Here is a 15,064-nt window from a genome sequence, read left to right as displayed (position 1 = left end):
ACTATATCCAAACTTGCTGCTACCTTTCCTACATTTACTCACAACAGCAACCCCACTTCTACAAACCATACCCCTAAAAAGCCTTCCCACCAGTCTTTCTCCTTCTCTCACGTTCCCACTTCCACTATTTCTAAACTCCTGCTAAAACTCAAACCCGGTAGCACCCCCAGACAGTTTACCCCCAGAATACCTTCAGATGTCTGCCAAATCCATCGGTTACCCCATAAGCATTCTCATAAGTCTATCCAAGAAGCCTATGTACCATCCATTTGGAAGGAAGCTTATATCATACCCTTACATAAAGGTGGCAATAATTCAAACATTTCAAATTTCCACCCTGTAGCCATTCTATTTCCTATTTCTAAAATAATGGAAAAATGTATTCAAATTCAACTCCTGGATTACCCATCTCAAAACCAATTACTTTCCACAACTCAGCATTGCTTCCACCCTGGCCATAGTACAACTGCTCTTCTATCCTTCTTAGACGCTGTTAACCAGAGCTGCAATGATGGTAAACTTGTCTCCACACACACTTGATCTCTCTTAAGCTTTCAACACCATCTCCCATCCTCTCCGCCTTCCTAAGCTCACACCTGGGCTTGTCCACACCTATCCTTAACTGGTTCACCAGTTACCTCACAAACAGGCAACAGTCCACCAAATGGTTGCACTCTCTCTCCTGTTCTCATTTCCCCAAGGATCCATCTTAGGCCCCCTCCTGTTCAATATTTTTATTAATGACTTTCACTCCACTCTGTCATGCATCTGTAGTTCAATATGTGGATGATTCTACTATTATCTGCTCTGTTAACTCTGAAACCGAACTGACCATCACCCAGAATGCTTTCTCTATTACCGAAACCTGGATGACCATCACCTTGTCCTCAACCAAAATAAAACTAAACTCTTGCTATTTATGACTAAAAAAGTACCACCATTAAATCTAATTTCATCATTTTCTCCTCCAAGACTGCCTTAGAGTTAGTTTCCCATACTAAGTTACTTGGCATAGCCTTAGATGACAACTTAACCTTTGATCAACACATCCACAACACCATCCAAAAAACACACCAAAATCTTGGTACCCTCTACCGACATAGACACTTTTTAAACTACTCTACTAGAAAAACACTTGCCCAAACTTTTCTCCTACCTTCTCTTCTCTGTGGTGCCACCATTCTGACAAACATCCAGTCATCATTAAAAAATAAAATTGAGAGCTGCTATAACAACATTGCTAAATTCGTTACTAGATCAAAATATTCCTCCCACCACTGTCGCTCATTACAGTCCCTGAACTGGCTGGAATTCCCACAACTAACTTGCATACAACTAGCCACAGCGCACACATTCATCTATAATTCCTCCAAATGCCCAGCCCTGGCTTTACTTCTGACTCTATCAACCAATCAGTTATCCACGTTAAGAGACCTAAACTCCCTATAGGCCAATACCTTTACTGTTTCACTGTAGCTAAACTCTGGAATGTCATTCTACCTTCTCTATGGACTGTAAATGCCCAGTCCTTCAAAAAAATCACTCTACCAACATCTTTCCTCTCATTGGCTATGCCCTTGCACCATCCTCAAGTCTTCAGTCACCAGATTACTAACTTGACTCATCTCTGATACCCGCACTCTTCTTCACTCTCCCGATTGTTCACTCACCCTTAATCACAGCACATTGTGCTTCACCCTGCCTCACATGATGTTTAAAAATTGTGTAAGTTCAGATTATCATTATCTGTCTCTTCTGTTGAATACCTGTCAAGCACCCGAGTCTTCCACAAAATGTTGCTATACATTGCCTGTTACTGTGTCACTTCTGACTCTTATCATTCTATTGTATATTGTTAAATGCTGTTATTAACTCTCTAGTCTCTTGTGTACATTTTTTCTCCCTGGGCCTCCACTTAAAATGGGCACCTATTAGCCCATTGGACTTTCCGGATTAACAAAAGCAAATAAAATAAATGTACCCCTCCTTTGGAAAATATCCCATGTCATACTCCTGCATAAAGGTGGCCCCTGAACAGATGTATACAACTACAGACCTATAGCCATTCTCTCACTTCTAACCAAAATCTTAGAAAAGCATATACACAAACAAATACTAGACTACTTCCTGAAGAATAACCTTTTATCTGATGCACATGGATTTCAACCCAAACATAGTACTAATACAGTCATAAGTTTTACCAATACCATAAATCACCTCATAAACAACTACCAACTTCTCTGCCACCTTCCTTGATGTGTCAAATGTCTTTGACACTGTATCTCATCAAATTAATCTCAAATTGGCATCCTACAGTTTCAGCCTTGAAGCCCTAAGCTGGTTTCATAGCTACCTCGCCAATCAAAAACAGGCTACCTTATGGGAAAGTAAACTCTCCCCCCACCCCACCCCCCAGCTTCCAGTCACTGTAGGAGTCCCACAGAGATCGATCCTTGCCCCACTACTGTTCATTATTTTTACTAATGACCTAAGTTCTGCTGCTCAACCTGCCTCAGTCATGTAATACGCAGATGATGCCTCCCTCATCTGCTCTGCTCCCACTATCAGTGAACTTTAAGTGAAAACTCAGGTTGTCCTTAATAATATTGAAAACTAGTTAGCAGTCCAACTTGTACTAAACCCCAATAAAACCAAGCTTATGGTATTTTCAAATACCTCAATATTAAATAACCAACCACCTCTCTCTTCCTCCAGTGGTACTAAAGTAGAACCTGTCGAACTAAAAACTTCTGTGTATCACTGTTGACAATCGACTGAAGTTTGATAAATATATATCACTAACCATTAAAATAAGGTCCATGTAAACCTTGGTACTCTACAGGGCCAGATCCTGTCTCACCAGCCATGCCAGACTTGCAACAGCAAGTACCCACCCCTTATATTCCCTACTTTACTGTTCTCAAATATTCACCAAACTTCGTAAACCAGAAATGAATAACCTTGAATCTTGCTATAACAAGATGGCCAAATTTGACAATAACCTGCCTCAAAGATGACGTGGTATTGCCTTCCACCACCTGAACTGGTTAGAACTCCCAAACTTACACTAAATCAACTATTAATTGCCCATACAGTCATGTACAAACGTGACAACTGCTCAGCTCTATCTGACTTTGTTCAGCTCTATACTAACCGTAAGTCACTTAGGTCAGATGATAGTGTTGCTTAGTTATCAAAACTCACAAGGAGACTCCTTATATTGCCCCAAAATTGCTAAATACTGGACTTCTCTTCCTCAGCGTATTATGTCCATCGCTAATACTCCTAACTTCAAACAGGCCCTAAAACAATACTTCTCAAACGGTTGGATGTGCTCCTATTCACCCCCAGACCAACATGTACTTGCCCTCCTTTAATGACTTTTTCTCGCAATTAGTCTTGTCCTCCTTGGCTATGACGCTTCCTTTGATTTTTTTTTTTTTTTTTTTTTTTTTTTTTTTCATTTGGTCTTTTTTTATATGTATATAGAAATACCTATTAAATATATATATTTTTTAAAACTGTTCTGAATTTTCTGATTGTTTATTAGGGTCTGTAGTAAATCAGTGAGCGCTTAAAATAGCAAACTGATTTATCGATCCTTTAAAAGCAAAACCGTGAAATCTTAGTCACAGAACAACAAAATTGCTGTTCCACAAAATAAAAAAAAAAAAAAACTTCAAAACACTAAAGGTGATGGGCTTCACCCCCCTCCTTAAATACACTAACTGCAGGATCACACCACAGTGGAGGAAATGTCAAAGTCCCGAAAACAGTCCAGCAATTGTGTCTTCGGGATTTCAAGCTTTCACTTTTAAAGGGTCGATAAATCAGCGTTTACTTTTTTAAGTATTCACTGATTTAATATAGAGCCGTTTATTAATGCCGATTTTGTTAGTGATGTTTCATATGTAACCACTACAACCTCTCTGCTTTTTATATGGTTCACTCATATTTTTGTATTTAATGTTTTAACTGCGTTACTTCTCTGGAGCTTTTCTCCCTGGGGTCTCCGCTGAAAACTGGCTACTTGCCCAGTCTGACACTACCCCGGTAATCAAATGTAAATGAATTATTCTAGAGTGTCGTATATAAAGGTTATTACCGCAGTCTAATCTACAGGCAGGTATCTGGTCTTCTGCTCACCTTTTCAGAAAACATTGCAAAACTGTCTTCCAGGGCCAGAGCAGTTTTTGCCAGAACCATTCTTCAAGGTTTGTTAAACATCTCTGTTCTAAATTTCACCTAAAAGCTTTGAGAATCATTCCATAAGTCATTACTTTTAATAGTGATCTCATGAACATAGTACAGTTGTGTAAGATATTACCATAGTAGTAGATGTCTTGCTATTCACTTGCTGCAGTATTCTTAACGCGAGGCATCTCCTGCCCCTAGGCGACACGTCAGCCAGTATGCCAGTCTTAGCACTGTAAGGTACATGGGACATCACACGAAGGCTACAGTTGGACATAGGCCATAAAAGCTACATACGGATGTGCCATCCTTGGAACTTTTCTGCCGCCGGTCAGAACATTGGTCTGATTGTTTCAGTGATTGCAACTTGAACCTTTGCCAGATAAGTGCTCTGTTGGGGCATATTTTCTCTTTACAGCTGTTCGGTTGTCATACAAGAAGGCCAGGTGACAGTATGGAAGACAAATTCCACTTAAGGACAGCCATTGTCTGTTTGGGCCTAGCCACGACCACAAGCCTTCTAGCATTTGCCAGTCCGTCGTACCCAAGACGCTTGGAAGCAGCGCTCTCCTCTTTCTATTTAAAGAACCATTGGCTTTAGCGGTTAGCTAAGTGTATGGAAGGTACTGAGGGGTCAGACGCCGAGCTGGTGAAGCACAAGGCCAAGAAACCTTGGCCTGCGGCTTCTGTACGTCCACCATCAGATGTTTTTCCCGAGGTGCATCTGACTTCAGCAAGGATTCACAGGCCAGGATTCACAGGCCAAGCCCAGTTCTGAGGCCACTTTGCCTTTGAACACGAGCATGTCTTTGGAAGTGGAACAGACCTCTGATAGGGATGTCGTGGGTAACCTAAGCTTGAAAGTATGGGGGGGGGGGGGTACCATAAGCTCCACTAAGAGAAGAGATTGAGCCAGCTCCTTTTGACTGCAGGCTTTCTTCCAGTCCTGCATTGCATAGGATTTTGTCCTGCAAAGAAAACACACAAAACAAAGTATTTGTTCCCTGCCAGAGTGGCCCCTACAGATTTGCAAGCCTTTTCTTAAAGCTTGTTTCAGGGCTTCATGGCATTCAAGCTACCTTCTTCTCAGCCTGCTCCTACAACTATTCCCCAACCTTCTCAGAAAAGGAATAGGGACAGTAACTCCTCTGATGAAAAAAGAATCTTTGTAGTATTCAACACAAATTTCCTCTCCACGGGAGTGTTCCCCTGAAGGGAAATCAGTTGGTGCTGATTCCCATATGGAAGAGATCTTTTTGATGAAATTCTTATGAAAATGGGAAAACCCTTTAAGCGGGACACATCCCAAATTTCTGATGTCCAAAAAAAGTTACTATCAACTTCTACAAGTTCATGTACCTGGCTCCTCTGCAGTACATCTGCATTTCTGTATGCCTTTCACAATGCTTTCCAAACTCCCAGGCCCCAGCTGTCAAGAAGCCAGACTGCTTCTACCAAGGTCCCTGTGGATTGTAAATTCTTTAGGTGTTCTGCAGACCCATCAGTCATTTCTGTGGGTACAGATTAACCATGTAGGTTGCTTCCTTCCACCACCAATCACTATTTTAGTATATTCACTCACCATCCTCCATTTTTTCTTCACCTTTTATCCTTTGCTGAGGTGGACCACCTTAGTTTTCCACCTTTTTTTTCTCATTTTATCTTCCTTGTATAAGGTTTAGTACTTTTACCTGAGATAAGTAAACTCTGAAGATTTTTGCTCTCAAACATTCATTGTCAAGTACAAGGCTCTTGCATAGGTCACCAATGGCATATGGTGCAACAAGATGGTGCTTTAGTTTTGGTAAACTAGTCAGAGGTGCGTGCGGTATGCTTGGCAGAACACATCCTATATACTAGTAATACTGTAGCAGAGATCTGTTTGAGCATCTGCTGCTGTGGTAAGGTCTTAATGCAGCTGTACTATTTTACTTCTGATCGATTAAAACATGATTGACCATGTAGAAGAAAACAGGTTTTGTTTTATTTGCTAACTTGGTAAGCATACTGGGATACATGCCCCTTTCCATGGGCTACCAAGAACAGTGCCTGTTTAAATGACTTGCTCAGAATTGCACAGTAGGTTAATACAGGCTGTGGGAATCTAATCCTAGACTTCAAGTAATAGCTCAGTAGCACATCACCTTATTTCACTGATGATCATCTTGTTTCAGTGTTGCAGTCATTACACTTGGGTTATCCTGCTGGCAGGCTACCCGCATTCGGCCTGAATTCCAAACTCCTGTTCTGGCGTCTGTTGCTGTCACCTCTTCCCTGACGTCAGTGCGTCAGGGGTAAAAAAGATGCGTTCATTAAAGCCAAGTACCCCATTGGGGAAACTTTTTCTAGCTCCAGACAGCTGTCAGAAAAAGTTAATTGGATTTCTTGTGGGAAGCAAATACCTCATAAGGATTTTCATTTACTGTATTCCTTGCCTAGGCCCTGACCACGACGTTGCTAGCTGTCTGTTTTGTGCTTGATTTAACCAACGCACTATTAAGCGTCTGTACGATTTTGCCTTTCATTACTATGGTCGAAGATTTAATTATATAATGCCGTCGGAACAGCTAATGACCAGAGTTTATAAAAAACAAAAGAAAAAGGACAGGCATCCGAGGTCCAAAACTGAGGAGGCCTCTCTGCTAGGCCAGTCGCCGGTTCTCAGTGAGGCACTTTCGCAGCCCCTGACGCCCGCTACCTCAGAGCCACAGGCCGACTCCGACGTGGAGCTGACTAGGCCTCTGGATACTCAAGGTATTGGACACTCGGAAACTATTCCCTCAGATGGGTCCGGAGCCGCTGACCAGGCATCTGCTTCTGAGGGTGTTTTCAGACCTACACAGTTATGTCAAGCAAACCTCCGCTTCAAAGGCAAAGACTAAAACAGCTGTAAAGACAAACAAGCACAGCATTCTCCTGGACAGACTTCCATGCCTAAGAAACAGATGCTTAAAATGGCCGAAGACCTAAAATGGCCGAAGACCTAATTACTTCGATCAGGCGTTCCCATCCCCCTTCTGATAGAGGCCTAGGCAAGAGACAGAATACGATTTTTCTGATCAGGTCTCCATTTCCTCCTGACTCCTCCTCTGAACAGGGATGCTCTCTTACTCCCTGTGAGGATTCTGATGCTGAAGAATCTATTCCTTCAGCCTCTCCTCCTGAGGATTATTCTTTTGGGGAAACCTTGCATACCATGAGGGAGCATTTTCACTGGGAGAGCCAAGATGGCTCAGAAACTAAGAAAAGGCTCAGACTTTTTTTACTTCCTCAGCACAGACCTCTTGTTGTTCCACCTGTTCTAGACATTGTAGATGTAGTTTCAGAGTCTGGCCTGTCTCCTGACTCTACCCCCTGCACCTGTTAAGACAGACAGATACTACAGGGTTCTAGACTCTCATAAATGTTTATGTAAAAACCCTGCTGCTGACCCAGAAATTATATCTCAGGGTCCCAAAGGGGTCAAGGCTTCCACTGCAAAAAAAACCCTGTCCCCCCCCCTCTGATAGGGATTGTAGGGCACTGGACAGATGGGGGAAAAAAGTTTACACCTCTGCTACCTTGGCTGTAAGGGCTTTAAAATTGTCAGTTTCATATTCTTAAATATCAGCAATACTTATGTCACTGCTAAAACAGAAAATGTTGACAAATTCTGAATGTTCTGACAAGGAAATGCAGGATTTATTGCATGCAGCTGAACAAGTGAGAAAGCATACTTTGCAATGTGGTTTTGATTCACTGGAGGCCTCTTGCAGGGCCGCTGTCACCTGTTCTGTCATTAGAAGGCATGCTTGGTTAAAGGAGCAGAATCTGCCTGATCATGTTCAAGCAAAATTATTGGATGCTCGATTACAGCATGATACTTACTTCGGTGTTGAAGCAGAAGAGGTGTTGAAGAAAATGGAGGATAAAGCGAAATCTATGCAGACAGTTAAGGATTTCCTGCAGGTTCAGCCACCTAGATTTAGCAGGAACTGGCCATCTAACAATTGGTCCTTTCCAGTGTCAGACAAGCCACAAAGAGGCAGATAGACGCCCTAGAGGTAGATCCCAGCCCCAAGGCTCATACAGGCCTAAACAATGGGGTGCTTCTACCTCCAAAAGCGGAGACGACCAATCACAACCATACAGCAAACAGTCCCAATGACTTCCCTCTGCCAATGCCAAACACTTAACTTTTGGCAGCACCCTTAGGGGGAAAACTAGCACTTTTTTCACAAAATTGGCACATGATCACCCAGGACAAGTGGGTTTTGAATATATAGTGTCTCAGGGCTACAGGTTCCACTTTCACTCTCTTCCAAAGGAAAAGGTTTGCCAGACCTGCCACACGATCAATGGGCAGAGGCACAAAAGCAAGTTTTATCCCTCATGGACATGAGGGCTATTCAGCGAGTACCACAGCAAGAGCAGGAACAAGGATTTTACTCAAGACTTTTCTTGGTACCCAGAAAGGACAAAACCTGTAGACCAATACTGGACCTGTCTATTCTAAACACTTTTCTGGACGTTCCAAAATTCAAAATGTTGACTGCAGCAGCTTCTGCCCATGCTGGGCAAGAAGGCTTGGCTTGTAACTTTGGACCTCTAAGAGGCATACCTGCATGTCCCAATAAGACACTTTTGCAGAAGATACCTCAGATTCATAGCTGGCTCAATGCACTACCAATTCTCTGCACTGCCCTTTGACTTATCTACTGCGCCCAGAGTCTTCACAAAATGCCTGGCACCAGTAATTGTATTTTGCAGACAAAGGAATACAAATATATCCTTACTTGGACGACTGCCTTATTCAAGCAGAGAACAAGGACATTCTATTGAAGCATCTGGCGTTTGTAAAAAGATTACTAATTTGCCTAGGGTACACAGTGAAAGAAAAGAAATTATAACTGGTGCCCTCTCAATAGTTAATATTCCTGGGTGCAAGCTTAAATACAACTGCCCAGATGGCTTATCTCACGCCAGACAAAGGCAACTGACTTCTTACTTTGAAATCATGGCAACAAAGACTCAGTTATCTGCAAGAAAAATTCTGCAGGCTTTGGGCTTCATGGCATCCTGCATTCTGCTAATTCCACATGCAAGACTGCATATGAGGAAACTACAATGGTATCTAAAAAGTGTTTGGACTCAACATTGTCACAGCCTGGAAACATTAATTACCCTCATTCCCTGCCTGCAACAAGAGTTTCGATTGTGGGCACAGGCCTGTCACCACAACAAGGGACAGCCATTCACTTTACCCACAGCCAGGCATACACTAACAGATGCATCAGATTATGCCTGGGGGGCCTACATGGCAGGAAAATGTTTTCAGGGCACATGGCCCGCAAGCCAAATGCATCTTCATATCAATCAAAAAGAGATGTTAGCTGTACAGAATGCCCTGACGGCCTTCAAGGATCTACTTCATCCAGGACAAGTGATGATAGAAGGACAATACTACAGTTATGTGGTACATAAGCAAGGAGGCACACATTCCTACCCACTCTGCAGACAAGCCATGACTTTGTGGAACACAGTGTTGACTTACCAAGTACACCTGCAAGCACAATTCCTGCCAGGAAAGACATAATACTCTGGCAGACGAACTAAGCAGAAACCTCATGGATCCTCACGAGTGGAAACTTGATCCACTAATCTTCAGTATGATAAACGGGAAATGGGGATGCCCAGACGTAGATCTATTTGCCTCCCCTCACACCAGCTACAGAGATTCCGCACAAGGACTTATCACAAACAAGCATGGAAAGTGGACGCCCTATCATTCAGCTGAAAAACCTTTACAGTATATGCTTTTCCTCCACTGCCTCGCCTTCCCAAGGTACTCCTAAAGGTCAGACAAGAGAAGCCAAAAATGATACTGACTGCCCCAGACTGGCCACACCAGCACTGGTACCCAGTCCTAAAGAGCTTGTCTCAAGGCCCAGCCTGGACATTACCTCAAATTCCTCATTTGCTGACCCAACAAAACAGATCCTGCACAGCCAGCTCAGAACCCTAAATCTGGCTGCATGGTGGATAATGTAACCATTCAGAACACACCTCTCTAAAGCAGTTATGGATGTTGTTTTGGAGGCCAGGAGGCCCAGCACCAGAAAATCTTATGCAGAAAAATGTAAGAGATTCTGTGCTTGGAAACTGGCACAAGGAAAGGGCACGCTTGTACCAAATATTCCTCAGATTTTGCAATACTTAACTGAGATGCTGGACAAAGGCCTATCCTTCTCATCAATTAAAATCCATGCCACTGCCATTTCAACTCATTACAATACAGACCCACTTATTTTTTCACATCCACTGCTAAGGCAGTATCTGAGGGGCCAAAAACATAAGACCTCCAAGGAGAGTTCCAATACCTGCATGGGATCCCAATTTTGTCTTGGAAAAGCTCACACTGCCTCCTTTTGAGCCAGCCAATACAGCGGAGATAAAATACTTATGGAAAACAGCTCTGCTCCTAGCAATAACTTCAGCAAGAAGAGTCTGAGTTACAGGCACTAATGGCCGTGGAACCTTTTATTTTCCATTCAGACAGGGGTTCTCTAAGGGCAAACACATTTATACCTAAGGTAGTGTCAAGTGTGGCTCTTAACCAAACCATTCATTTGCCTACCTTTTTCTCCAAACCCACAGAATAAGGGGGAGAGACCTCATTCTTTGGACATAGACAGCTACGCTTTTACTTGGAGAAAAATAAAAGCTCTCAAAGACTGAGCAACTTTTAGTGGCATATGCTGCAGGATCGCAAGGAAAAGCTATTTCAAAGCAGACTATTTCAAAATGGATAGGCCACTGCATTTGTTTCTGCTATTCACAACATGGCAAATCAGTGCCTATGGGCGTTAGGCCACATTCAACCAGAGCAGCAGCCATTTCAGCATCCTTCGTCAGAGGAGTACCAACAAAGGACATTTTGGAGGCTGCAACTTGGACTTCAGTGTACACTTTTACAAAGCACTACCACTTACCTCTTTACTATAAATCCAGAGCAGGCTTTGCCACTGCAGTTCTGCAGGGCCTCATAGCCACTCCTAATCCTATTTAGGCCCAGCCACCCAATCTCAGCTTTGGGATTCAACCCAAGTGTAAGACTGCAACAGTGAAACACTATGAACATAGTACAGTTGTGTACCTACCATAAATGTAGATGTATTCACGGTTGCAGTCTAGGTTACCCTCCCACCATCCCCCTTTCATTGCTGGGACTTACCTGTACTTCTCTATTCTATACAACCTATGTGGTGTATTTGCTTGTAGATGAAGGTAATATTTGTTATTGCATGCTTTTTTATGAGCAGAATTTGTAGCCTACCCTTTTGTGGGCACCTGACATCTGGGGCAAGAAAACTGAAGAAAATGGCGTATGCTGCATGTTTTATACCCCTGGCACACTGACGTCAGAGAAGAGGCGACAGCAACCGACGCCAGACCAGGACTTGGGAATTCAGGCCGACTGCAGGTAGCCTGCCAGCAGGATAACCCACGTGTAATGACTGCAACAGTGATTGCACTCGAACATTTACATTTATGGTAGGTACACAGCTGTACTTTGTGCCAGGTCCCAATTTTCTTACTTGCTAATAAATGTTTCAGAAAAAGTCTGAAGGCTGTCCATTTAAAACTTAATTTTGGAATACTGTCTTTTCTGCAAGTGCAAAAATCATCAAAGTTCAAGTTCACGGAGTAATATAGTTCTAGGCCTTAAAGTGCATTGTTTAACATAGGTGCTGTGTTTTAAGAATGTAACCTAGCCGATAACCGCTGATAAATTTTTGCCTTCATTAGATGTGTATGTAATATATGCATCTGCGTTTATGGTAATGTACACCTGTTGCAGGAGCTTGACTGAATAATTGCTTCTTTGTTTTAGGACATCAAGGCAGCCTCTTTAAGAACTTTGACATCCATTGTGCACTTGGAGAGGACTCCAAAACTTAGCAGCATTATTGACTGCACTGGTACTGCCTCTTACCATGGCTTTTTGCCAGTTCTGGTCCGAAATTGCATCCAGGCTATGATTGGTAAAAATACTTACTCTTTCTCTGCATTACGACAACTTGAATTTAAGATTCAGATGATTTAACCTTCACATTTCAAATTTCCTTTGTAGATCCTACATTGGAACCCTATCCTCATCAGTTTGCAACTGCACTTTTCTCTTTCCTGTATCATCTTGCTAGCTATGATGCCGGTGGGGAAGCTCTGGTGTCATGTGGCATGATGGAAGCTTTATTGAAGGTAAGTTCTTGTATATCATGATTCTTTTGCAAATATGGTGATTGAGGAGTTCAGATTTTGAGGCTGTGGGATGTTAAACTCTTGCATTATGTCCAGATTTGTGCACAGTTCTGTAGATACAGATCCTTAGTAGGTGAAAGGTGTGCTTACTTGTTAATAGGACATATTTAACAAATGTGTATCAGTTGAACCTTTGCTGCATGATTCAGATGCAGACAGCTACAAGATGTGAATGTCTGTTTTTGGCCAGATCTTTCCAGGATTCATTTGTCCCAAGCTTGCTATTTTGCAGTTTTTTTGTTGCATGGTAACTTGAAAAGGTTCCGCCACCAAGCCTTCAAGTGCATCAGATGCAGCTTCATAGGCACTTACTAGCCTTTCATTTGTTTGGTTTATTATCGGCGGTTACATTTTGCAGTACAAATATTCAGAGGTGGGCTGAATGAGTATATTGAAAAAATATTATATGGCTCTTACTTGCTTACTTGCTTGGTGTGATGGATCTGCAGTGTTCTTAAGACACTCAGTCTTGCTGGCTGGATTCTTGCTAAAATTCAAAGTCTGATTATATTTGCATTCGCAGTCTGTTGCATACAGAAACTTGCAGAATATACACTGATGAGAGAATATACTTTGCAGCATCAACTTTAAAGAGCAGTAACAAATAACTTTTTATAATAAATCAAACAAAACCACGTTGCAGCTTAAAAGTACTGTTCCAACTTTACTTCTCATATAGTACAGATGATGTGAGAGATATAACATTTACCTCAGAACACCAAATGTGTTCCTACCATATCCCTAAACAACTGGATTTATACAGCTCTTTATATACTCTTTTAAACATATTTTGGAGAATTGCTTATCCTGTAGAAACAATACTAAACTTCCTTGTTTAACAATGTCTTGTAAGAGACCAGCTTTTCTGACGGTGTGAATATCCTGTAACAGTGTCCTGATGTCCATGTAGAAAAACATATTTTTGAGGAAACACATTGTCCTGTATTCTATTTGAATCTGTGTATAGAAACATGTGTTCTTATGTCAATGCTGATAAGCATATCCTGTTTTATGAAGAAAACATATTTTTGAGAAAACACATTGTCAGAGATCAGCTTTTCTGACAGTGTGAACATCCTGTATTTTATTTGGATCTTTGTATAAAAGTACATCTGTTCTTATGTCATATCCTGATTTTCCATGCAAAAAAACATGTCATTGTTCTTTAAAAGCAGATTTTGCATTTTTGTTCTTGCATAACATCCTGCCTTGAGTCTGTAAGGGAATAATGTCCATTCAGCAGATTCCTTTTCCAAGCCATGGTCATTTAGTATGACTGCTGATCACATTTTACTTAAGCTTTGTTTCTGCATTTAAGCAAGCCTTTTCTTTCAGCATATTTACAACATAATTAATTTCAGATTTATATTCATAAAATCTAACAATTCCCTCTTTTTAAACATACTCAAAACATTTTATATAGAAAACACAAGAAACAAACCTTTAGTTTGATACAACAAATCAAAACGCAATTTTACATAGTTAATACAATGATATTAAAGTATTACTACCAAAACTGAATGTATTTAACAACTTTTTCTTTTGCAGACCATTCTGTGAAAATATTTTATCAGTTATGAGCTGTGTCTGCTTTAATTTTACTTGATCAATTTATTCTTTTGCAATCACAGAATTTAATTTATGACTTAGAACTGTTTCATTAACTCTTTGCAACTGTTGAATTAACTAAAGAGACAGTAACCATGTGCTACTGCAAGCATTTATACACTACTGAAAACACACAATTTCAATGTCATTTTAACCATAACATTGTGGTCATGTCTTTGAACTGCCCATTAACATCTTGGTAAAGTACTGAACTGGGCTTAGATAATAAATATTTGAAAGCAATTTACTGGGGTAAAACCAATGATATTACAACTTGACAAATTACTTTTTAACTTATCACGATGTATTCTTTACAGTATGTATTTACACAGACTGTTTGCTGTTCATGCATTTCAATCTAGTAGGTATCCTGGACCCATTGTTTAAATATGTTTTTTCACACATTTATTACTAGACATTTATTTAATTTGTACTGAATTCTTCTGCATTTGTACATACAAAGACTAAAAAGTACATTTAGTCTAATCTTACAAATTTAATAACATTAATATTAAGCAAAATCTTGGAAAAATGTTTGTCTCTTTAGAAATATCTAGTGGAACTGATACCAAATTCATATGTCCTGTTATTTTAAACTACATACTCAACAATTGGAAACATTGATGCTTTTTTATACCAACATTGTTTTGCCAAAAACATATTGAAAATAGTGACCATTCTTGCTATTAGAAACATTTATGCATTTTGCATATCTTTATTCTCTCTTGTATAGCTTTAATAAAGCAATTTTAAATCATCTCTTGTTTTTTCTAAACAATAAAATAATAACCATTATGATAGCTATTAACTTGTAAAATATCTTATCCTGTCAGGTTTAATCCAGTTTACCAGTATTTCTAATACACTAATACCTGTTTTTTCCTCCCCATGTCAAGAAGGAATGAGATATTTTTTCTTGTAGCTTTATTTTAGACCCTTATTATTTATTTTTATGTAGCTT

At 40.7% G+C, this 15,064-nt stretch overlaps 1 protein-coding gene across 1 annotated transcript in view; it reads left to right on the top strand.

The window, feature by feature from the left end:
• The window catches only part of HUWE1 (HECT, UBA and WWE domain containing E3 ubiquitin protein ligase 1), a gene marked incomplete in the record, with an annotated part of 5,008,559 nt that overhangs the window by 1,209,261 nt on the left and 3,784,234 nt on the right, over positions 1-15,064 (top strand). Inside the window, 2 exon segments of the mRNA XM_044079288.1 lie at positions 12,068-12,218; positions 12,308-12,435. Of these exon segments, the coding sequence (XP_043935223.1) occupies positions 12,068-12,218; positions 12,308-12,435 (279 nt within the window).

The sequence above is a fragment of the Protopterus annectens genome, chromosome 8.part0 (genome assembly GCF_019279795.1).
Source record: "Protopterus annectens isolate FY-2018-M chromosome 8.part0, PAN1.0, whole genome shotgun sequence".
NCBI classification, from domain to species: Eukaryota; Metazoa; Chordata; order Ceratodontiformes; family Protopteridae; genus Protopterus; species Protopterus annectens.
This window is presented reverse-complemented; position numbering and strand designations above follow the sequence as displayed.